At 40.3% G+C, this 23,676-nt stretch overlaps 4 protein-coding genes, 1 non-coding gene and 1 pseudogene across 8 annotated transcripts; 3 read left to right on the forward strand and 3 right to left on the reverse strand.

Annotated features, from left to right (window-relative positions):
- The first annotated feature begins 6,159 nt into the window (after positions 1-6,159).
- On the forward strand, positions 6,160-6,231 carry TRNAT-CGU. The gene has a single exon. It is a non-coding gene; the product is annotated as a tRNA-Thr (tRNA).
- LOC112167951 (nuclear transcription factor Y subunit B-6) lies at positions 6,180-8,983 on the reverse strand. Of its 2 annotated transcripts, none has more exons than XM_040507068.1 (2): positions 8,360-8,983; positions 6,180-7,156 (listed from the first exon to the last, which is right to left on the reverse strand). In XM_040507068.1, the coding sequence occupies exons 1-2, from the start codon at positions 8,457-8,459 to the stop codon at positions 6,492-6,494; spliced, it is 765 nt and encodes a 254-aa protein (XP_040363002.1). In that variant the 5' UTR covers positions 8,460-8,983; the 3' UTR covers positions 6,180-6,491. The 2 variants fall into 2 exon arrangements, with proteins under 2 accessions (XP_040363002.1, XP_024160825.1); XM_024305057.2 differs by lacking the exon at positions 8,360-8,983 and adding an exon at positions 8,129-8,312.
- LOC112201349 lies at positions 8,761-9,023 on the forward strand. The gene has a single exon (XM_040507288.1). It carries the CDS (start codon positions 8,761-8,763, stop codon positions 8,938-8,940), a length of 180 nt encoding a protein of 59 aa, XP_040363222.1. The 3' UTR covers positions 8,941-9,023.
- A 513-nt stretch (positions 9,024-9,536) lies between these two features.
- LOC112201347 (trihelix transcription factor GTL1) lies at positions 9,537-11,878 on the reverse strand. The gene is made up of 2 exons (XM_024342236.2): positions 11,329-11,878; positions 9,537-10,838 (listed from the first exon to the last, which is right to left on the reverse strand). The coding sequence occupies exons 1-2, from the start codon at positions 11,577-11,579 to the stop codon at positions 9,821-9,823; spliced, it is 1,269 nt and encodes a 422-aa protein (XP_024198004.1). The 5' UTR covers positions 11,580-11,878; the 3' UTR covers positions 9,537-9,820.
- A 126-nt stretch (positions 11,879-12,004) lies between these two features.
- LOC112201348 (nudix hydrolase 2) lies at positions 12,005-14,373 on the forward strand. Of its 3 annotated transcripts, XM_024342238.2 has the most exons (8): positions 12,005-12,164; positions 12,279-12,344; positions 12,418-12,555; positions 12,750-12,827; positions 12,923-12,973; positions 13,076-13,110; positions 13,589-13,697; positions 13,969-14,338. In XM_024342238.2, the coding sequence occupies exons 1-8, from the start codon at positions 12,036-12,038 to the stop codon at positions 14,167-14,169; spliced, it is 807 nt and encodes a 268-aa protein (XP_024198006.1). In that variant the 5' UTR covers positions 12,005-12,035; the 3' UTR covers positions 14,170-14,338. The 3 variants fall into 3 exon arrangements, with proteins under 3 accessions (XP_024198006.1, XP_040363001.1, XP_040363000.1); XM_040507067.1 differs by having other exon boundaries at positions 12,279-12,555; positions 13,969-14,373; XM_040507066.1 differs by lacking the exon at positions 13,076-13,110 and having other exon boundaries at positions 12,279-12,555; positions 12,923-13,011; positions 13,969-14,373.
- A 35-nt stretch (positions 14,374-14,408) lies between these two features.
- On the reverse strand, positions 14,409-17,287 carry LOC112167968 (annotated as a pseudogene).
- Between the last annotated feature and the right edge of the window lie 6,389 nt (positions 17,288-23,676).

Below are 23,676 nucleotides of genomic sequence, written 5' to 3' on the forward strand. Positions count from 1 at the left end.
GCCGCCAAACCAACCTCAGTAGAAGACCAGGATGCATAAGAATTTATCTTAATATAGTTTGGAGGCGGTGGTAACCATTTTGGCTTTGGAGGAGGCCTGGAGGGCAAACTAGAAGCTTGGGGGCACTTAGTCTTTATCACAACTCGAAGAAACTCCGAAGAAGCTTCAAAAGCCGAATTAGCCACCAACTTTGAGTTTGGAGAGAGCTGATTAAAAATACAGTAGCATCGATGCTTCCAGATATGCCAAAGAAGAAAACTCAGATGAGTCAAAATCTCCTTTTGATGTTCCTTTGATACTAAGGGAGGGAATGTCAAAAATTGAAACCATCTATCAAAAGTTGATAGCTGTTGAAGGTTAGGACGGTAACCAAGAGGATGACAAAACCAAACCCTTCTTGACCAAGGACAAGCGAAAAGTATATGTTCTATTGTCTCTGGAAAGCAATGACAAAAAGAGCACAAAGGATCAGGAGTCAATTTACACTTGAAAAGATTCGATTTGGTAGCAAGAGCATTAGAAACCACCCTCCACATAAAATTTTTAATTTTTGGTAGCGTATGTAGAGACCATAGACGCTTCCAAATAATTGGATCAGTGATATGAGAGTGATGAGCATGAGGTACCACCATCTGGGAAGATTTGAGGTGAGCAGCATAGTAGCTAGACCGGACTGTATAGTTGCCAGACTTATTTAAAGACCAAATCAGTTTATCTGGAACAGAAGAATTAACCAAAGGAATAGCTAAGATTGCCCGACTCTGATCAACAGAGATATGCCCAGCAATAGATGTCAAATCCCAAGAGAGAGAAGACCAGTCAATCAAAGAAGAGACAGAAATAGTAAAATCAGCTCGAGGTGGAGGAGTTAAACGATGCTCCTGCATATGAGGAATCCAATTTGAATCCCAAACTGAAATATGCAAACCATTTCCCACTTTCCAAAGAGTATTTGATTTAAGAAGTTCTCGACCATGTAATAAACTAGCCCATAACCAAGAAGGTGAAGAACCAAGACGCGCCTCCATGAAAGAAACAGAAGGGAAATAACGGTGTTTAAGCATCATTACCCAAACAGAAGACGGATTGGTAAGAATCCTCCATCCCTGTTTAGCTAACAAAGCTTGATTAAACTCGGTCAAATCCCGAAAACCCATTCCTCCTTGAGCCTTTGAGAAACCTAAAGAATGCCAACTTTTCCAATGAATACCATGAGCTCCATTATTTCCCCACCAGAACCTGGCTATTTGAGAGGCAATTTGAGTACAGAGAGACTTTGGAAACCGAAAACAGTTCATTGGGTAAGCTGGAATAGCCGTTGCAATAGACTTGATTAAAACCTCCTTTCCTGCTTGAGTCAAAATTTGTTGCTTCCAACCCTGAAGTTTACGGGACACTGTATCCCGAATATAAGCTAAGGCAGCACATTTAGATCGTCCCCAAATCGTTGGAAGACCCAGATACCTCCCTGGATTCGAAACAGCTACAATCCCAAATAAAGCTGTTATAACTCTTATCACAATTATAGGAGTATTGGGACTGAAATAAAGAGATGACTTGGAGTAACTTATTTGTTGACCAGAAGCCACACCATAAGCTTTGAGTAAGTAAAAAAGGTTATAGGCATTAGAAACTGAGGCTTCCAAGAAAAACAAGGAGTCATCAGCGAACAACAGATGGCTAATTGGTGGACCATTCTGAGAAATAGATACCGGAGATAACCAGCCTACAGAGCAAGCCTTATGAATCAGAGAAGAAAGCACATCATTGACAAATAAGAACAAATAAGGGGAGAGGGGATCTCCTTGCTGTAGGCCTCTTGTAGGATTGAAGAAAATAGAAGGCTTTCCATTGACCAGAACAGAGAAGGAGACTGTTTTCACACAATTCATTATCAACATCACCCAGTGAGAGTGAAAACCAAGTTTAAGCAAAACAGCATGAAGAAAGTCCCATTCCACAGAGCCATAAGCTTTATTAACATCCAATTTCAAACCAAAAGCACCAAGACCTGCTTGTCGAAGAAGCTTTAAATGGTGGAACATCTCATGAGCCACAATAACATTATCTTGAATCTGCCTACCCGTGACAAAAGCTGATTGATTGTCTGAGATGATGTCCGGCATGAGTGGTTTAAGCCGATTAGCAAGAACCTTCGATAGTACCTTATAGGAAAAGTTACATAAACCAATGGGACGAAACTGGTAAGCATGCTCTGGCTGAAGGATTTTTGGAATTAGAGCAATATGGGTACGATTAAGTTCAGGCAACAGTGAACCAGTAGAGAGAAAACATGAGGTAGCTTCAAAAACCAGGGTATTGACAATAGTCCAATACTTCTGATAGAAGATACCTGGAAATCCATCTGGACCTGGCGATTTGAAAGCTCCTAGTTGAAAGATCGCTGATTTGACTTCCTCAATACTAACCTCAACAAGTAAGCTTGTATTCATAACAGTCGTAACAACTGGATCTACCAACTGGAGAATGTCATCCCAATTCCTCGGACCTGAGGACGTAAAAAGTTGACGATAATATTGTAGAAAAACATCCGCAATATCTGCCTCCGAATCCAACCAAAGACCATCAGAGTTGCGAAGACGAAGGATCTTATTTCGCTGATGTCGCTGAGTAGCTGTCTGATGAAAAAATCTTGAGTTATTATCCCCCAATTTAAGCCAAGAGACCCGAGAACGTTGATGCCAAAATTTTTCCTCCAGTAACCAAAGCTCTTCAATACGCACAGTAATAGTCCGGATTTGGAAAGCAGAATCCAAAGCCATACTATTATGAACATGATTAAGTTGAGTAAGCAGGTCTTCAATCTGTTTATGAGAATTTGGAAAAGCCTTCCTACTCCAGAGCAATAAGGATTTTCTACAAGACTTCAAATTGGCAATCCAGGTAGGCATAGCAATAGAGCGTGAAGCATTTATCCAAGCCTTAGAAACAATCTTCTCGCACGAATCTGCCGTAGTCCAAATATGCTCAAAGAGGAAAGGTTTAGGAGAACGAACCTCTGTTGGACACGAATCAACAAGAAGAGGTCGGTGATCTGATCCGATAATAGGTAAATTAAAGACCTGAGTATGAGGAAGAGCAGAGCACCAATCTGAGTTAGCCAAGCAACGATCTAACCTTTCCTTCATATCAATTGTGTTGTTCCGATATCTATACCAAGTGTGAAAAGGTCCCTGAGAGTGAAGATCTCTCAGAGCTTTATGGTGTAGAAAAGTTCGAAACAAATTCATCCTCCATAACAGAGGAGGACAGCCACCCCATTTCTCATTAGTGTATAAAACATCATTAAAATCACCAATACAAAGCCAAGGAATAGACTGAGTAGTGAAATAATGATTCATATAACACCAAAAAGATTTCTTTTTATTTTCAACAGGTTGGCCATACACCCAGGATATCTTACAACGGAAATCTTCATTAGCAAAATACACCAAAGTGTCAATGACATTAAGGTTATATTCTACAACTGACACCTGAACAGAAGATTTCCACAAAATAGCCAAACCTCCAGCACTAGTATTTACAGGATTAACTACATAGTAGTGATCAAACTTTAACTGCTGTTGCCAAGAAGAGATTATCTGTTCCTTTTGATGAGTCTCCATAAGAAAGATAACCTCAGGGTCGTACTTTCGCCATAGTCTGCGAAGAGATTTCGCTGTCAAGGAAGACCCTAATCCCTGACAGTTCCAAGAGATGAGCCTCATTTTTGGTCCGTAGCTGTATCTGGCCAGCTACCTATGCCATTTGCAGCATCTTCAGGAAACATAGTAGACATACCCACCTCAGATGAAGGTTGAACCACAACATTCAAACTTGGGTCTTGCATCACAGGAAGATAAGGTGTTGCATCGGATAAGACTGATGAAGCGATCTGAACCTCACTAACCTGTTCAACAGTAGCCAAAGCAGTAGGGACATTAGAAGTTTGAATCTTCTTTGGACGACCACGTCGAGCTGGCCCCTTGGCCTTACCAGAGGCAGTAGTGGACGGAGGACGGCCACGACGAGGTTTAGTAGGGACTCTGGAGGGAATAGCCTGATCCACCCGAGTACTATCATCGGAATCCATAGTGCGGTGGTGCTTGGTTTGACGAAAATCCTCAGCCAAATCATCTTGCAACCTTTTACGTAATTTGAGGAACTGGAATTGCTGAGCAAGTATAGCAAGAGTCCCAAACTGAGGGACTGGTGGGACTGGTGGGATTGTTGGAGGAGACGGCTGGAGAGAAGGGATATGGAGAGGATAGGGGTTAAGAGAATAGGAGTGTTGGGTATATGGGTCTAAAAAAGGAGGAAGTGAAAATATGGGTAAATCTGGTGGTGGGTCCGTTGGAGTGGGCCCAAGTAAAGTAGGATCCAAGAGTACTTCCTAATGAGCTAACATAGCTTGCAAGACTAATGGGTCAGACTGAAAGCCCATCTGAAGATATGGGTCCAATGGCGGTGGAGTGAGACGATGATGTGTTGTGGGTGTGTCCGCCAGCTCAGCTAAGGAAAGGGAAACTGCCAGTTGCATGTCCTCCACGTCAGGAGAAATTGGATGAGGTGGCGACATAGTAGGAGATGGAACTACCCAGTCATCAAATTTGGCTTTACCTTTGTTGAGGGTATTCGCTCCAGAAGGACCAGCTTCTGAAGATGTAGCATATGTGGAAAGGACAGTTGGCTGCCACCTGCCTTGCTGTGGATGGGCAAGAATTAGGGCACCCGTAAGCGGTATAGGGTTGCCGGAGAAGGAACCGTACCCAGCTGTAGTAACCGGCATAGTGCTCCTCGGACGGGAAACATAAGTGCCATTCTGCTGATACCTGCGTTCAACGTACCTACTTTGTCTGTGCTCAAAAGCCTGATGAGGGAAGCGATCCCAGTTTTGTTGATTGTCAGGAGGAAGACGGCGAGGAGTAGGAACTGCCATCCAAGGGCCCAAGTGATCAGCTGATGCATGTCTCCTGAAAGTACAAGTACTGATGGTATGGCCCAAACGACCACAGCGATAACAGAAATCGGACAATCTCTCGTACCGAATTTCTGCCCAAGTTGCTTCAGTGTCACTGTTGCTAAACCAGAAACCAGGAGAAAGAGGGGCCCGAGAGTCTACCTGAACCCTAACATGGAGATAGCCAGGATTGCCAGACGGGGAGTTAGGATCATCAACAGAGAGAACTGTCCCCACTGGAGCACCGATCATATTTGCAATTTCTTCAGTCATGTGACCCCTCTGTAGCCCATGAATCTGAATCCAAAAAGTAATGAGGTGGATAGGGATATCCTCCAATCTGCTGGTCATAAGCCAAGGATGAATAGCCATGCTGCTACCCATAACTGACCACGGACCACGCTCAAGCACCTGATCAGCTGCCGCCTCAGAGGGAGCTGTGATAGAAAAGATAGAGGTACCGCCCAGCAAGTCCACCCGAAAACGCCCAATCTCAGACCAAGCAGTAGTAAGAATCCGAATGACTGAAGGGGCATGGAGGGTACGATCAACTATGATCGCACCAACAAGCTGAGTATCACGGCCTTGAGTAGGTTGAGTATGTGGAGGTAGCGGGATAAAGAGTTCACCCTCAGGAAATGCATCTGAGGTATGAATCGGAGGATTATCTGGGAAGGATTTGTGGGGAGATGGTGGCGGAGAGAAGGTAGAAGTAGGGGTCTTTTTGGGTGATGGGGGCGGAGATAAGGTAGAAATAGGGGACTTTGGTGGTGAGTACTCCATAGGAGATGGGTAGTGTTTGTAGTTCTGGATGGAGGATTGCGTTGCATGGGAAGGACAGAGAGGGAAGGATAGAGAATAGTGAGTATCTAGCTGCGCGCTTTATTCTTTTTTGAGATATTTTTTATCACTAAATCTAAATCTAATGACAACTTGGGTTGCTTGGCAAAACTGCTTGATGTTGTTTAGATACTGTAGTAGAGAACGTTTAAAGGCCCTAAGTGAGAGCGGCAACAAGAAAATGCCAAAGGAGGAAGAGATGAGGCTTTGAGGCATCTCCGTGATCATCCGGAAGAGCCCAACTCGCTTTCCCCCAAGAAAAAACAATAAAATTGTAAAACCCCAACAAAGCTTCGCACTTAGGGTGGAAGAGTAATGACATATTATTAAAATGTAAGCTATTTAAAATCTGACATCTGGCTTCCATAGCATAGTGGTAGTGCGTTCGCTTCGTAAGCGAAAGGTCGCGAGTTCGATCCTCGCTGGGAGCTAGCTAGCTTGTATTTTTATTTTTTGACCTTTTTTGGTCACCAGTTCAGAAACATGCCTGACACACTTCCAACCAAATGAAATCAAATTGCAAATTGAAAATGTGCATTTGCGTTTGTTAAACAACAACACCCCAAATCCAATAAAGCTAGCTAGGTTCTTTCACCAGTACATGGTAGTGACTAAAAACAGTGCTCATCATGATCACTAGCTAGTAGTTCATGAAGCAACGTACGCACTGCTTATTGTTTTCAACACTATTTCACTTATTGTTATCATCATACTGGGAATGTGATGCCTGGTGATCACCATTTGCCATTGCAGCAACAGCATTAGCCTGCTGGGACAAAGATGTACCAGCTGCCCCATTGGATATGGACGCATCCTTCAAGTATCCGAAAAAGCCATGGTGATGAAAAGGAGCAAAACCAGCGAAAGAGCCTGCTGCAGCTGCATGATACTCTGCCGCAGTCATTGCCCTGCTACTAGTCTTCATCAAAGTCTCGGCCCTCATGGAGCCACGATCTCCCTCCATCTCGCGGAAGCGGTGGAGGTAGAGAGTGAGGGGCTCAATGTAGTCATCGAACCCCAGCTTGCTCATTGCCCACAGCACGTCTTCGGCAGTAATGGTCTTGCGCTGCTCACGCTGGCAACGCTCATTGGCCTCCCCTGTGATGAAGCTGATGTACTCTGAGACACACTCTTGGATTGTTTCCTTGGCGTCGTCTGAGATCTTGGCATGCGGGGGCAGGATCTTGCGCATGATTCTGATCACATTGGCAATGGGCATGAAACGGTCTTGCTCTCGCACAATGCATTCATTCTCATCAGTAGTAGCAGCAGCAGCACCATTGTTGGTGATAGCAGCGCTATTCTTGGTGTGGTTGATCTCAGCCAGCCTCATGTTGATCTCTGATAGTTTCAGCCCTGCACATGGATTTACCAAGCTCATGATCGAGGAATCAAATCATAAATTTCATCTAGGTTTTGAATTCATTTTGAATCTAATTTTAAGTGGTCTGGGAGTACTTGAACCTGAATTGGGAAAGATCGAAGGAGAGCAGGAACTGACGGGGTTTGTGGATTAGACGAATGGGTTAGCTAGCTAGTAATAATTAATTGAGTCAAGACCTAGTTTACTGGAAAAGCTTCATCAATCAAGAAAGAAAGAAACCGCTGCAACTTCATGCAGAAATCGAGGCCAAAGGTATCCAGGAGACAGATGGAGTGGGCCCTAAGAGGCTTGAGAATGTATGCATGGTCGCCACTTGTTTCAGGTGGGGTTAAAAACTGCATGAATGATGCTTGCCACTTGTAAATAGTTTTCTAACACTTTCATCACCCCATTTTCATTTTCATTTTCGACCTTCAATTTTCTAATCTAAATTCACGCATCATCCATCTTCCATCATAACCTTATTTTCTTTATTTACAGAATTTTCCATCATAATTAATTAAATGCACGAACAAAATCCAGAGTTACAATTACTAATAAGAATATTTACTACTCTATACATAGACCAAAAAAAAAAAAATGAGCGATCTAGGCTTGGAGAGCCAAGGGGGAAGAGAATGTGGGATGTCGTGTTGAGGTAAATCAAGGGATAAACAAAGCCAAAACATGTTCGATCAATTGGAAATGAAATAAACAAGATGAGGGGAATTCATTAGGAGGTCAACGCACTAAAAGATTGTAGAAATTTCCTTCTAACAAGCATCTTCAAGCGGATATACATGCAATAGATCAGAATAGTCACAACATATGATCACTCATGCAAGAAACAAAGAAACATCAAAAGTCGTTTTAGAAAGATTCCCCTCCTAAAATCAAACAAGATAATAGAAATGTATCAAAGTAATAAGAAAAATCTACAAGGCACAAATATATGTTAACATTACCGGAGCTCGTGTTTTGGGTCTTTTGGTAGCCATGGAAACCTCCCTGTTCCATTTCTCCTCTGCCTGTCTAAAACTCTCCCTCTCTGTTTTTCTCTAATATACTTGATTTGTAAGGGAAAGAAGTTAGGAGTGGGAAGCTAGTAGCTGGCAAGTGTCAACCTTTATAGTGCTCTTGTTATCGAAAAGAAAAAACATTAATTATAGTGCTCAAAATTCAAAAATAAAACCCACGTGGCAAAGCGGGTTGAACGAGGAGCCCGGTAATAAATGGTCTCTTCACCGCTCGACAGCATAATGCGATTACCGAATCCAGTGGGCTTTTATGGCCCATACGTCAAACGGAAATGGGCTTGTTCCGATCCGACGCACCCTTCCGTCCGGCAACAGTTGCCTTCCTTCCACCGTATAATGAAGCGACTGTACATTACATGCGAAAGGGTACTTTCATAATCAGTTTGCATGCATCCCTAACTAGCCAAACGTTGTAACCCTACACCAAAAGATACCATGAACGTTATATATACACCAACGTCCATGGGGTTCCTCACTCCTTCCATGGAAACTTTTATTCAAATTCAACACACAACACACATACATTGTTAGTTTGAAGTTTGAAGAAGTTTGAAGTTAGGATGGACCAACTAAATGACTGCAGCATGGTAGCCATATTGCTGTGTTTGGTTGTGGCAGCCTCAGTATTGTTTCTGCCATTGATCATGGGGCCTCTTCACCCCCCATCGTATCCTATTCTGCTTGTGATTCCGATTGTGCTGGTGCTGGCTATCATTTTCCTCCACCAAGCATCGAAGTGACGTCGTGTACTCTTCCGTCACGTTTATGCGTCTATCTACTTGATGTAATCTGCAAGTATTGAATAAAATTTAAGCCACATTTATATTGCTAGCTATTAGTACATTTCTCTACTTTCGTTTACTTGATCTTGGTTACAAAGTGATGTGTTTTCTCTACTCATATTGTGACGCTGGCCGTCTATGAATGATCATGGTTGAGATTGAGTTGCATCTTATTTCAGTTTGCATTTAGCATTTTAGATAGTGATTGTTCACTTCTGTAAACTTAAATTTCATTTCCTTGCCGCTTCACGCATGCACACCAACAAACCAAAGCAACGTCTTGTTTAAACATTTTCACCGGGTTAGAGACATCGGCACCAGATGTAGAAAACAATTTTCTACTTTTCTGGTTTAACCAAACAAGATACAGAAGAGAGAGCAATGCACGCATTAGGAATAGAACTACCCAGGAATCAACTTTTTCTTCCCACCATGGCACTCCTCCTACTGATAAACTCAAATTTTGCCAGCCCGAGAACATTGTTTTGATTTATATGAGTAAAAAAATGTCAAATCTGTGACCGGTAAAGAGTACAACCATGCAAGAATAAAGATTAAACCTCTAAAGAGCCTGATCTTTCATTAGATTTCATTGACACTAATACAACCAAGCATTCACAAACAGAACAATGACTCGATTGCCAACAACACTCACCCGCCTCCTTTCCTAATTCCTTAAAAGCTAATACTGGTGGGGATATAATGAAGTAAAAAGAACATACAATTAAAGCTAGCTTCAACAGGGATATAACACAACTGGACGAAACTTACAATCATAAAATCAGACAGGACAGGAGATCAACATCAGGTACACTGAACGCTATCCATTGATAAGCCATTAAAGAGCAGGAGAAACCACTGCTCTCGTTCTTTCGGCGGCTTCATTTGAATTTAACACAGATGGTATAGTGGCACAAGTTAGAAGACTAGTGTCAACGTTGCTGAGCACGCACTGTTGGGACTCATTTTCACTCCTGGTCTCCTTCTGGTTGTTTGTGCAACTAAAGCCATTCCCCAGACTGCTTGTGGGACTAAAGCCATTTCCCAGATTTAGAAGTCCGTTTTTGTAGAGCAACTCCAATTCATAAAAATACTGACAAGTCTTAGCATTTGTAGGACGCTTCTTGTCATTTGTGATTGCCCTTTTGAAGTACTTGTTCATGTTTTCCCATTTTTCTTTACACTTCCTTCCTGAGCGATCAAAGCCCATACGGTTCATCCCAAGAGCTATCTCCTCCCATAGAGATCCATGGCTAGAATTAATTGGGGTGCGAAACTTATGTTCCAAACTAGTCCGCAGCGCTATGAGTGCCCGTATTTCAAATTGGAGCCATCTTTTATCAGTTGGTGTTGCAATACACTTGGCAATCGCTGTGTCTTTGTGAAGATTTTTATTTTCTTTCACACGTTGATCATGATATTGATTGGAAGTAGGAGGTTGTACTGTTGCCACTGGTTGTGCTACGAGTGGTGCTGGTTGGGGAACTTGAACATCACTGCCCAACAAACTCTGTACAAAGTTAATGAGGGCAAGGCTGCGCGATGTCTGTTGGGCTCTTACCTCCTCATCCCTTGTGATTCTCTCCAACTCGTGCTGTTTCCAGGCTTCTTCTTTGGCTATTCTCTCTTTCTCCCTGTCTTGTACCATCTCTATCAACTGCTTATGCATCTGCTCTTGCTTCTCCATCATTTTGTTTACCAGACTTTCCAGAAAATGCTCGAGCATTTCAAGCCTTTTGCTCTTTTTTCTTGTACTACTACTACTACAAGATGATGTTCTCTTCCTCTTCTGCTTCCAATTCACGAATTCTACCCCTTGTGCTTTAAAATGCTCATCAGCATTATGTGGTGACAAGCTGCAGATACAGTGACGTTCTAACAGTGTCATACCCAAACCAAAAAAACTAAGGTGTAATACACATGAGCTGAGCTTATTATAATTGGTTAACCATACACAAAAATTGTAATAAAGTAACCATTTTTAGGAACTAAAACATTGTTAACATATGACAGTGATTTTCAATACACTCTTTTTTATTTTTTTATTTTTTTTTTTTATGCTATTTTTCCAAAATTGCCTTTTACACGAGCAGACCATTTTTTCCAAAATTGCCTTTTACACGAGCAGACCTACCCGTACTTTCTATCCTAATCGAACAAAAAAAAAAAAAGCATAGTATTATCATATACCAAGACCAAGTGTTATAAAGTGGAAAAGAATAATAGAAAATGGATGAACCCTTTAACATTCGTCAATCCGTTAATGTTAACAAAAATTGACAAAAAATAATAATAATAAAAAGGAAAAAGAATTTTAGAGTGAGGAGATAAGAAGAAGAAACTGACCCGTTGTCAGCGGAGCCGAGTTGGGGCGGATCAGCATCATCTGGTAGAGTTGGTGCTGCGTCGACGGCAGGAGACCTTCCGTTGCACCTGATACGGAGCTTCTGCGGCGTCATAGTCATAGCAGCCGCCGTTGGATTGGCGAAGACAACTTGGTGTGTCTCAGAGAATGGGGATATGTGCGCCGGGAAGACTTGTTCTTCTGCTGCCGCTGCTGGGTCTGGTATATTCCGGTCGCCGGTCAACACCTCCATAGGCTCCTCAGGTGGAAGACCAGACAGTAAATATTGGTAATTTATTAAAAAATAAAAATGGAAAAGAAGAAGCAGAAGAGGTAGAAGTTGTGGTACGGTAATAGCGGCGAGGGTTTTTTTTTGGTTGAGAGTGGGTGAAAAATGAAGATGGAGGAGGGAGAGAGTCAGGTTTGGTAAAAAGAAGTGGGGGGCACACACAGTACTAATCTAATTTACTAAGGGTAAATTAAAAGAGGCTTTGAAGTAGTAATTTACAGAATTAGCAGAGCTGTCTCACGTGCGAAAAGCGTGCGCGGCTGCCTCCCCTAACCCAGCCACAAATATATAGACATATAGTCAACAGCCATCGCAGCAGCCCACGTGCCAATCATAATGATGACAGAGATACAGCTAGGAACTGGAATTTAAATAAGGCAGGATTATCCATGAATTAGAATTGGAATTGGAATTGGATGAATGGGGAAGCTACTGAGGGGTAGGAATGATGAGTATGGAGGTGTGATCGTCCACATGGATGATGAGGCTATGGACCCTGCCACTTTCATTTCATCTCTTGCCTCTTCACTTGCGGTTTGGAAGCTCCAGGTACACACACACACACTTTCATTTTCACTCTTTCTGATGGAGCTAGCCCTAGCCCTAGCCCTAGCATAATAATAATATATAGTAATAGTGGTGGTGGACTGGTGGTGCGTGCAGGGGAAGAAGGGTGTTTGGCTCAGATTGCCTATACAACGAGCCAACCTTGTTGAAGCTGCAGTCCAGGTCTGTAGCCTTTAAATATTCTTCCATCATCTTCTTCTTCTTCAACTCAAAACTCAAAACTCAAGGATCGCAGCAAGGATTCTGGTACCACCATGCGGAGCCTCATTATTTGATGCTCGTCTATTGGCTTCACAAGTCTGCTCATACTCTTCCTGAAAATGCCACACACCGACTCGGAATTGGTGCTTTTCTAATCAATCAAAACAGAGAGGTATACCCTCTACATAGTTACATTCATACTACTTGCTTTAATACATTCATTATACATGATCTCCTTGCTCATTTACACAAGAATTTCGTATAGCCTACAATGCTTCAGTCCTTTCAGTACGTGTATTTGTTACTTTCCACAGCATTACTCAAATGGCTCAAGTTTTTGGATCTGTAAAATTTTATGGTAGCTAGGTGTTAGTAGTCCAAGAAAAGGGAGGACAGTATGGTGGGACAGGCGTGTGGAAGCTCCCTACTGGAGCTGTCGATGAGGTGTGTGCATTCGTGGAAGCATTATTTGGCTTGTATTGTCAGGGCTTCTGAGTTTAGTCCAGTGTATCCCACATAATATCCTTTATCATGTGCAGGGGGAAGATATCTATGCAGCAGCTGTGAGAGAAGTTAAAGAAGAAACAGGAGTAAGTTTTTGCTATGCTATTGCACTGCTGTCATTTGGGTGAGTACGGATACTAGTTTATTAATGTGACACTCTTCATGCTTCTGGCTTTCTCTTGTTTCAGATTGACTCAGAGTTTATAGAAATTCTAGCATTCAGGTATGATGTTTGCTTGGGAGAAACTACATTGGTTTACATTTAAACACAGAATTTAGTATAAATTATTATCCTGTCACACACAAGTTTAAGAACTATATGACAACTTACAGCTGGAAGAGTAAAATCTAATGTGACATTGTAAAGATAGTACAGTAGACTTGTGTGCTGTGTATTGATAAGCCAAAGAATCACTTAAATTAATTGTCGTGAATAGATATACAGAACAGAAGTAGAAAGTTACAAAACAAACAATTTTGAATTGCTAATGGAATTTCTTGTAGCTTTCTAGCACAAAGTTGTAACTTAGGGAAAAGTTTTCATTCAATCTCATAGAGTAGGGCATGATCGTATTCTCTTCGGACATGTATTTATGTGCATCTCAATTCACTGTATTGAATATAAATATGAGCTCCATACAAATCTCACCTGCTACATACATGGGAAATTATAAGCTTCTTACAGTCTGTATACTTTGCAGACAGATCCACAAGTCGTTCTTTCAGAAATCGGATTTGTTTTTTCTGTGCATGTTGCGACCCCTCTCCTTTGACATCCAGAAGCAGGAACAAGAGATAGAAGCAGCCAAGGTAATATTTGGATAAAGGGGGTAATATGAATAAATTCAACACCGCATTCACATTAGAGGAATTGCTTAACAATCTAAATAGTTACCTCATGAAGTCATTATCATTTGCTTTCCCATTTCCTGGCTTGAATTCATGTTTATTGCACAACTCTGCTTGCAAGTACTGTTGCTGCATAAATCTTGGCCGAGAATAAGAGAATATAGAGAGGTGCACATACTCGAACAGCTCTCTCATGCACTACATGATTCAACTTGTTTGTAATGGCTTGCAGTGGATGCCATTTGAGGAATATGCAGCTCAACCATATGCCCAGAAATATGAGTTTCTGATGTACCTCCATGACATATGCATAGCAAAGATTGATGGGAACTATACTGGATTTTCTCCAATACCTACAACTAGTTATTCTGTTCAGAAGAGCTACTTGTACTTGAATAGTACCGAAGCACCCAAGAGATATAGTAAACTCTGATTATCAGATGCCTTGATATCATATGTACCACTTCAAAGGATTCTTATATTGTAAATAACAAATTCATGTAATTTGTGTATTTCAACCTTCTTCAATACATACTTGGATAGATAACTAATATGAACTTCTATCTAATATGTAAATTTGATGAAAGAACTTAGAATTTGAATCGCAGAAGCCATAACATCGTCAGAAGCAAAAAAAGTTTATAGACTATATGCATCAATAATAAAAGCAAATGTATCTCAAGAGCAATAGACTTTTTCTTCAAATTTTTGCTCTTTTGTTTTGTTGTACAAAGGTTTTCGTTTCTTCTGGTTCTCAGTTGGGGGTTTCACATCGGTTGCCAAACCATCAACTTGAAGAAATCTGATCAAATACCATGTCAAATCAATCTGCCACCATTCGAGGCCCTGTTGAGCTGAGTAATCAAAGGCGTGGTGGTTATTGTGCCACCCTTCTCCAGGTGTAGGCAATGCGAACAACCTAATTCCACAAATCAAATTACTACTTTCTAATGTAAATCAGAAACTATTTTACTTTTAATTGGGATTGCATATATACCAGTTGTTTCTAGACAATATCACCGGTATCCCATACTCGCTTTCCCTATATGTGACAAACCGAGTTTACAGAAAAAGTCACGTGGTAACCAACTACTGTCCTCACACCCTGCAAAGAAAGCCAAACGATCCAAAAATTAAATTCATCAAAGAAAAACAAAGAAGGTAGAAAGTAGCACTGCAATGCTCGCAGACTCTCATCCCTTCCATTTCAATTCCAAATAAGTAAATTTGGTAGTGGGAGATGGCTTTATTTTACTATAACTGCATGCCCTTGCAAAGGATTTAATTCTATGAGAGAAATGGTATGTATTACCGTTCCCCAAACCGAAAAGGGTAGTCATAAAATATAAGGACAGAAAGTGTTTTTTCTGGAAAATGGGGATTGCAATGCACGGATCAATCCTTACTGGCCAGCAGAAACCAAAATTAACAAACAGAACACCAGATTTTGGTTACGCAGTGAAAACCTCAAATATGAGATTAAAAACACTGCGGGGCTCTTACTATTGAAAACCCAAAATAAGAATCATCTCATTATGAAGGATATGTTCTTTTACAACCTTGAATAGCACTAGCTCGGCTACAAAGATTAACACAAAGTTTGTCTTCCTTCTTGAACTCCTTCACTTGAACGATCACCAAATATCGCTCTCCTTCTTCACAGCTCCTCTACTGATCTCAAGAGAAGTTATGCATATGAAACAATGATCAAAAACACTTAAACATGGACCAAGTGCTTTGACTCTTGTGAAGACTCAATTACAAGCAAGCATGCAAGACACCTAACAATATTCTTGCGTTTTTCAAGAGACCCATTGCTATGGCTGGATATATTCTCTATATATATATCAATAGATGCCGTGCAACACTTAATAAAAACATATTTGTAACCTAATTCCACTTCTACAAGGAAACATTCTTTTGTGTTAAAGATACTTAACAAATAAGGACACCAAAACCTAAAATACTTGGGCAATCAATAATCCAATTTGACACACAGAAAAATATCTTTAAATAAATAAAAGATATTAAACCCCCAAAGATACTTTCCTAGACCAACACCCAATTTATGCATGTATGCATGAATGCATTTACTTGAGATTCACTTGAGATCAATTTGTAAGATACTTCACCGTTTTGTATGGGAATGCCAATATATCAAGTTGGTCAAAACTTGTACCTACATAGTCCTCCCAAAGCATAAAGTAAAACTCCAAGAGCAACTGGATGTAGTAGGTAAGTATGATGGAGAAACCTATAATACGCCTGCCTTCTTAAATCAGCAGCATTCCTTAGCTGTCTTTCATACTGCGCAATGTCAATTTATTACTTTACAAGCCAACAACAAAACCATTATTTATTCAGCTGAGAGAGAGAGAGAGAGAGAGAGAGAGAGAGAGAGAGAGAGAGAGAGAGAGAGAGAGAGAGAGAGAGAGAGAGAGAGAGAGAGAGAGAGAGAGAGAGAGAGAGAGAGAGAGAGAGAGTGCGCGTGTGTGTGTGTTATGTACGTACGCTTTCAAACCTTAAACGGTAATTGAAGATCCAGCCAATATGACTAAACCACAGTCCCATAATGGGGCAATGAGGGTCTTTCTTTGTATCCGTAAACTGGTGATGGTACCTGTGTGTGCTAACCCAGTCAACCGGACTTCCCTGCAAACAAGATTAAGGTTTGCAAAAAGTATAAATAAAACTCGATCGACAACACCTGATTAGAATTGTGAACTCTTTAATTAGCATTGTGGATCCTTTTTTTTTTCTTTTTTTTTTTTGCGAGGAAAAATATTTATTAAAAGTAAAGGAAAATACAAGTAAGAAGAGAGGACAGATCTTGCACCTTCCAGAAGTAAAGTACTACTGATGAGGAATGACAGACATCATCCTGCCTTCCAAAACAAAAGAAATCATCTAAAACGAAAATTAGGGAGACCCAACTTATCTCTTAAACAAAATTGATTAATGAAACAAGGAGATGAATCAAACCAAGTAAAGCCCGTACCAGAAGCGCCAAAATTGGCCAATGCATCAGCCACCTGGTTACCTTCACGAAATATATGTGAGCAACGAAATTGCATCATTGAAATGTGATGCACACAATTCTTCCATGCCACCTGTAATTGCCAAGGTACCATCTGGGGAGAGTGGAGAAAATTTAGAATGAGGGACGAGTCAACTTCAAGCCAAATATGCTTCCAATCTCGAACCCATGCAAGCTCGATTGCCTTGATCACTGCCATAACCTCCGCAGTAATGGAACTAGGAATGTCAAGGGATGATGAAAAGGCACCGACAACCTCCCCACGATAATCACGAAAAACACCACCATAACCTGAACGATCCTCCCCTCGCTTCCAAGCACCATTCGTGTTAACTTTGAACCAACCAATAATGGGTGGATGCCAATTCACCTCGTAAATTTTTGGGGCACAACGCGGCATACAAGTAGCACCAAACCTCTTCAAGACACAAAGCTCCTGTATGTTGTTAAACATATGTCCAGTAGCTATGCGACTAGAAGCATAAACATGGCCATTAATTAACCTGCAAGCCATAGCAACATCTGGAGTAATGCCCTCATATCTCACCTTATTCCTTGTTTGCCAAATAAACCAAAGAGAGGCACAGAAACAAGCAACCCATAATTCTCTCAATTGGGGGCTGCGACCAACCATTAAACCTAATGCAAATAGGTCATGTAATGAATTAGGAATGAAACCCAACTCAAATTTTTCCAACTTGAACGCACATGAAGTGTGAGAACACCGCAATAGGCGAAAAAGTATTCAAGCCATTTTGGAAGCTTTAAACTCCGGTGAGCAAGATTCCTATGGTAACCTAGAGTTATACCTAGACTTAAAAGAAAATAGAGTGCCAGAGATAGCCAAAATGCACCCCAGTTGAACTGAAATGGGGTCAAAAGAGCAAGGCAGTGTGAAAATATAACTGTTATCAAAGTCGATACATCAATGAAGTTCCATTCCCTCCCAAGAAACTCTATCAGACTTGTCAATCTCCAATTTTCCATTCACACTGCGATGCGAGACACGTATGTGCTCCAATCTGTTTGAAGCAAGTCACAACACAAACAGAACCCACAAAATTAAGAGTGAAATTAATATGAAGCAGTTCTTATTACAATTAATGAGTCCTTTAAATACTAGTCTTAAACTTAATCTCTTAGCTAGCTAGCTATATGTCCTAGGTGTTAGTTGAATTCTATATGAGTTAGCATGCAGTTAACGGTCATAATAGAATTCTCAACTGCATAACACTTATATATCGTGCCTAAACTACCTTGACTTGAGAAACTCTCTTTAATTTGTTTGCTTACTGTCGTATGTAAACAAATAATTATTATATTAACTTAACTTCCTTTGATACAGGACTACAGCAGAGAAAACCAGTTGCAGACCTATTTAAGCTAGTACAGAAAACCAAGTGATACATAAACAAACAAACTCTAATTTTACAGGCGACACTACAGGAAAATTGATCATTCACGACGCGTGATTTACGACGTGCATTTAATGCGTGCCGTGAAAGAGTATCATTTACGACGCGCATTAAATGCAAGTCGTAAAACTCGCATTTTCACAACAAAATTTAAGGCGTGCAATGAAAGCACGTCGTGTTTGTGTACTAAAATCGCCAGAATTAAATTTCTCTCTCATATCAAAACTTACTCCTCTGATCTCCCTTCTCTCTCTCGCTTTCATTTCTCCTCCCCAGCACTGACTCGATGACGTCGACCAAGACGGACGACGCCGTACGTCGTCGCACCGCCATCACCGATTACCGCAAGAGGTTACTCCAGCACAAGGAGCTCGATTCCCGAGTCCATGCAGGTCAGATTCGCACTTCAAACCTCGTCCTCTACTTATTTCGAACTAGAAATGTTTCGAATCATTTAAGTTTTAGCTTTCACTTTTCTAGGGTTTGGATTCCAATTTTCAATTGAGCTGATTGTGTTCTAGCTGTTAATATTGGTTGATTTGGTTTCTTTGTATCGTGTTATCGTTAATTTGTTTGGGTCTGAATTGCTTGTTTTGGGTTTGCAGTGCGAGAAGAAGGAGTTTGGGAAAACTAGGTTGTCGCTGCTCTCTCTGGGAGGTTGCCGCTGTGAGTAACAAAAGTAGAAATTGATTGTTGGGTTACTATTCTACATACACCTTCATGCAGAGTTGCAGACAGGGGGAGAAAGAAGACAGGAAATTTTGGAAAAAACTGAAGCAGGGGTATTCTCGTCACTTTACACAATGGATGCCTTACGTGGCGCTGAGCTGGCAAGGAGTGACTGACACATCATCAAGCAACTGGAGGAAATGGAGGAGATGCCAGTTGGACTGAAAATTGTGAGTTCAGGGACTTTTGGGATTAAATTAGAAAGGCAGGGACTGAAACGAGGAATGAGCGATACTTCAGGGACTAAACAGTAGTTAGCCCTATCATTATATAAGGATAGCTGCATAGGTGGAAAAAGAAAAAAAAGGTTGCAATTACATCAACAAAGCAGAATAATATTGTAACACACATCAACATACAGGTAACGAAATCCTACCAGCAACATGATATTGCCAAGTTGACACAATCATTAGCATACTACAACTAAGGAATATATGATACATGTGGTTCACACTTTACAACATATACAATAGCACCATCACACGATCATCATACTCTTTGGTATTCATGGGAGGAAAGAAAAAGTACCTGCCACCATATAGCTCCATGAGAAATATTGAAAAGTGATAGCAAATCATGTAAGAAGGCTAAGGAGTTATGTCTGTTCAACTAATTCACTCAATATATACACTTTTAGACTTAAAAACTGTAAAGAAGGGACCAATTGTTCCCATTTGAGCAAATTCACTTAAGCAACCAAGTATGATTCTTACTTTTGCATGTCTTGAACTTGCACTAGATGACTTTATGCTTCTCAATAATGATGACATATGTGAATAAATATGACATTTGACAAAGTCTTCTAACAAAACCTACAAATTGACAAAATCCTGTCAACAGAAATAACTCAATCATAGAAAAACTCAATTCCATTCTCCACAGAATTCAAATGATGTTACTCTTGAGACAAATGAATTCCAATTTTGGTTAGAATGCTACAGAAATCGAGAGTTGAGGCATTGTAAAAGTCTAGGGTACTTTGATAGTTATTGTCCTACAAGATCCGAAATTGTACAGGCAATAGAATCACTTCTACCTCTAAAATAGAACAAAAACCAAACTCAGCGCATTATTTCATTCTCTCTATCTAACAAAAGCCATGCTCCCTAAGATACCCAGCTCATTTCTCGCAGCCGCCATCATTGAGAAGAAATAAAAACAAAACAACAATCAAATCCAACTCTCTCTGCACCAAACCCAGAAATGAAATCTCAAAAATGAAAACAGAGAGAGTATTTCCAAACAACACGAATTAGCCATATAAGACACCCCATACACACATATATCAAATGAAGAAGACTCGGAGAATCACAAATGAACAACAGAATGACATTCAAAGCATTACGACATGCATTCATTTGGTACATTTACGGCGTGCATTTTGCGCGCCGTAAAAGTGAAAAATTGAGTTTAATTTAACGACGCGGTCTATAAGAGCGTCTCACCACATGCCGTAAAATGTCATTTATGGCGTTTTTTGCACGTCAAATGACCTATTTTCCTGTAGTGCGACACCGCAACATGGATTACTTGAGAGTGTTCCTACCATATAAATATCCTTGGACAATAGAGTAGTACGTTAATTGTTGGCGAAAGGTCTCCTCTACAACTATCCTATGAACGAGATAAATTTTTACAATTCTAATCAACTTCAATTTTCAAAATTTTCACATACGGTAAAAGATGTAAATACTGTTAATTGTTGGTGTATGGCAAAAGGGTATTTGGACAAATTGCCCCATCCAGTGATTCATTCGTCTTGAACCTGCAGTGATGACTTTAGGTAAGTAGATTAAATTTTTAATTGAGTAGGTGAATATAACAGATGTAAGTAAATGCACTCTATCTGTCTCATTATTACTTTTTTTTTTCCCTTGAATTTAAATTTAATATCAATCAAGAACAAGGACAACAGAGCATAAAATCAAGGGGTTGTGACCGTTTGCCCAAAAACAAGAGGTATTTTGCCCAATCAATCAACCAAGTTGGTATTTTGCCTAAGTACACAAACTTTAGCTGAAAAGACTCATAAAAGTAGTCTTTTCTAGGGTAGTGACACTTATATCCTATGTTGACTTTTGGGTCCAAAATTCACCTTTTCGTAGAAAAACCTGTACATACTTCTGAGAAAAACAAAACTAGCCTTCAACATGCCAAGTTTTTCACCTAACGGCTCCCTGCCTAACAGTTACTTTAACAGGCTGAATCACTGCTGCTTGTTTCTATCCTAAGCTGAGGCAAATTTTCTTAAGAAACTGAAAATCTGAACTTAAAGGTAGTACAGGATAAAGGCTGAACATATCACAAATGTAGTATAACAACATCAACTTTTAAAAGACGTGATGAAGTGGGTGAACACACTGAAATTATTTATTTAAACATAATTACAGGCTTAAAACTTCAGAGCCTCATTCTCAGGTAAACAGCTAAAAAGCTGTTTAGCTATCCATAAGAATGATTACAAATACTTACTTGTAATGAAAGCACACTTCAAACCTAGACAGGAAGGAAAGAGCACACTGCTACTATGACTTTCTTACTTCTTGAGAGAATATGATTCTTCTCAATTTTCTAGTCTAGAACTGATATGGAAATTTTCGAATGCCTTACAATGAAACCTAAAGCTCCTTATATAGGGAGCGGACTCCAAACTAGAATTCAAAACAACTATATCTACAGAACGACTCCGTGATTTCCTACTTTCCTGAGTGCTCTTGCTGGTGGAGGTCGGAAGGGAAAAGCAGATTCCTTTAGGTGAAATGTTTTTCACCTTTCTTTTTTGAAAAGCAAAAGTAGCTTTTGAGAAAGATCCAAAAGTACTTTCGGTGCTTTCTACACCTGCTGTTTCACATGTTCTCGTCTGCATCTGAATTGTGACCAAGGACAAACGAATCGTTATCTGCCTGGGCCATACGAGCAGTTGTTGCATTATCTTCGACATCTGTATCAACATACATCTTGTAGTGGTTGTCTGTTTCTAGCTTTTCAACCCACTGTAAGCATGCCAGTGTCGAGTCTATCTCCTTTCTTGTGAGAGATAGGAAGAGATCATTGCTGACTACTTCAGGATGATCGTACGCAGTAATAATTGTCTTTTCTCCTGCTGCCAGGAAAGTATTCTTGGTATCTTCATAGATGATCTTCTTGATGTATTCTAGTGACATGGCCTTCATCCATGGAATGCTTGAATTTGGTTGGCCATTGTAAGCAACACAGGCAGGCTGAAGATATCTTCTTTGAATGATTCTCACATAATGATAAGGAGAAATGTATTCAACTTCACCATTCGTTTTCTGAATCCATTCTGGTGGGGTGGATCTGAACTTCAATCTCAGCATGCAGTCAATTTTTCTAACATTTTTGACTGTGTTGACGATTATAGGGGCAGTCCCTTGAGATCATCATTCGTTTTGGTCCATAGATTATGGACAAAACCATTTTCAACAAGCCAAAGCTTGTGTTCTTGCGGATGTTCACTCTGAACATCGACTAAGTTTCTTCCAACATAAGGTCCAACAATAATGAAGAGAGTTGGAGGAATACAGGCCTCGGAATTATGCCTTCTTATCAGATTATGGAATTCGAACCAATCTGATTCTTTTAGTGCTATGATAGAAATTCGAGCACTTTCTGGATCTTCAAGATAGTGAATTTTTTCACTTCTAACAGCACTCTGCTGTATTTGAATTTCTTCATGCTGTGGTCTAGTATTTTCATGGAGTTCTTCAGCTAAGACGAACAAAGCTGGAAACATAATAGCACTGTTTCTTTCCTGAAAGGCAAATAAGAGATTATCCAGGATTGCCTTCTGGTGGTAAGCTAGCCTCCTGCCAGTTCTGAACACAGGATCAGCAAAGGTTCTTAATTCATAATTAAAAACATTTATTACTCCAGTTGGAGTTGGTTTGCTTTTTGGCAAAGCAACAGCCGTCAACGGTCTTGATGAGCCTTTACCTTCTGCCGTTTGAGACTGGCTAGCCAATCATTTACCCTGGGATTGATCAGTTGAAGCTAGTCCTTTTGGACCTAGCAGGAATCTTTTGAGGATTTTTTCTTTAGGATCCTCAGCAGGTTCATGTTCTTTCCCAGGTCTTCTACTTCTGGGATTACGACCTTTATCGTCATCTTTTCGACTGAACATGGCCAGTTCTCTAGTTAAGGCGTCTGAAAGATAGTTCTTGTTTCCTGCAATTAATTCAACATTATAATCATATTGGTTAAGAAATAATTGTCAATTTGCTAGTCTTCCTCTATCAGCAGCTTTATCAAGTTTAAAATTTTTGAAATTCTTTACTCTAGCACAATCGGTACGGACAGTAAAGGGTTTTCCAAGAAAAGCTGGAGAATTTAAAATTGTTTTCTTGACAGCCAAAATTTCTTTTTCTCCTGTGGGATAATTCAGTTCTGCAGGGCTGAACTTGCCACTACAAAATTTACAGATCTTTTCAATGTTAGTTCCTGGCGTTTTTGCCAGAACAATACCGGACCAGTAATTATCACTCGCATCTGTTTGGAGGATAATTTCATCATTTTCCTCTAGTTTTTGTAGAGGAGGGAGATTTTTGCAGAGATTTTTTATCTGCTTCACAATTTTCTCATCATCTTCTGTGAAGCTCCATTTTCTCTTGGAACTTGTTTTAGGAGATAACATTGCTGTTAGTCGTGAGATTTTGGGAATGAAATATAGTTTATGACTCCTAAGAATCTCTCTAGACTCTTGGCATCAGGAATTCTATCTGGGAATTTCTAGATCTTCTCA

Source organism: Rosa chinensis, chromosome 5 (genome assembly GCF_002994745.2).
Source record: "Rosa chinensis cultivar Old Blush chromosome 5, RchiOBHm-V2, whole genome shotgun sequence".
Lineage (NCBI taxonomy): Eukaryota > Viridiplantae > Streptophyta > Magnoliopsida > Rosales > Rosaceae > Rosa > Rosa chinensis.

Bases quoted from the DNA above. Each gene is read 5' to 3' on its own strand.
- LOC112201349 (XM_040507288.1), top strand. From the start codon at position 8,761: ATGGACCAACTAAATGACTGCAGCATGGTAGCCATATTGCTGTGTTTG.
- LOC112167951 (XM_040507068.1), bottom strand. From the start codon at position 8,459: ATGGGCCATAAAAGCCCACTGGATTCGGTAATCGCATTATGCTGTCGA. The intron at 7,157-8,359 runs GTGGGTTTTATT...ATCCATGTGCAG, and splicing joins CGTTCAACCCGCTTTGCCAC to GGCTGAAACTATCAGAGATC.
- LOC112201348 (XM_040507066.1), top strand. From the start codon at position 12,094: ATGATGAGGCTATGGACCCTGCCACTTTCATTTCATCTCTTGCCTCTT. The intron at 12,556-12,749 runs GTATACCCTCTA...TATGGTAGCTAG, and splicing joins TAATCAATCAAAACAGAGAG to GTGTTAGTAGTCCAAGAAAA. The intron at 13,698-13,968 runs GTAATATTTGGA...AATGGCTTGCAG, and splicing joins AAGAGATAGAAGCAGCCAAG to TGGATGCCATTTGAGGAATA.
- LOC112201347 (XM_024342236.2), bottom strand. From the start codon at position 11,579: ATGGAGGTGTTGACCGGCGACCGGAATATACCAGACCCAGCAGCGGCA. The intron at 10,839-11,328 runs GTCAGTTTCTTC...CTGTATCTGCAG, and splicing joins CTCGGCTCCGCTGACAACGG to CTTGTCACCACATAATGCTG.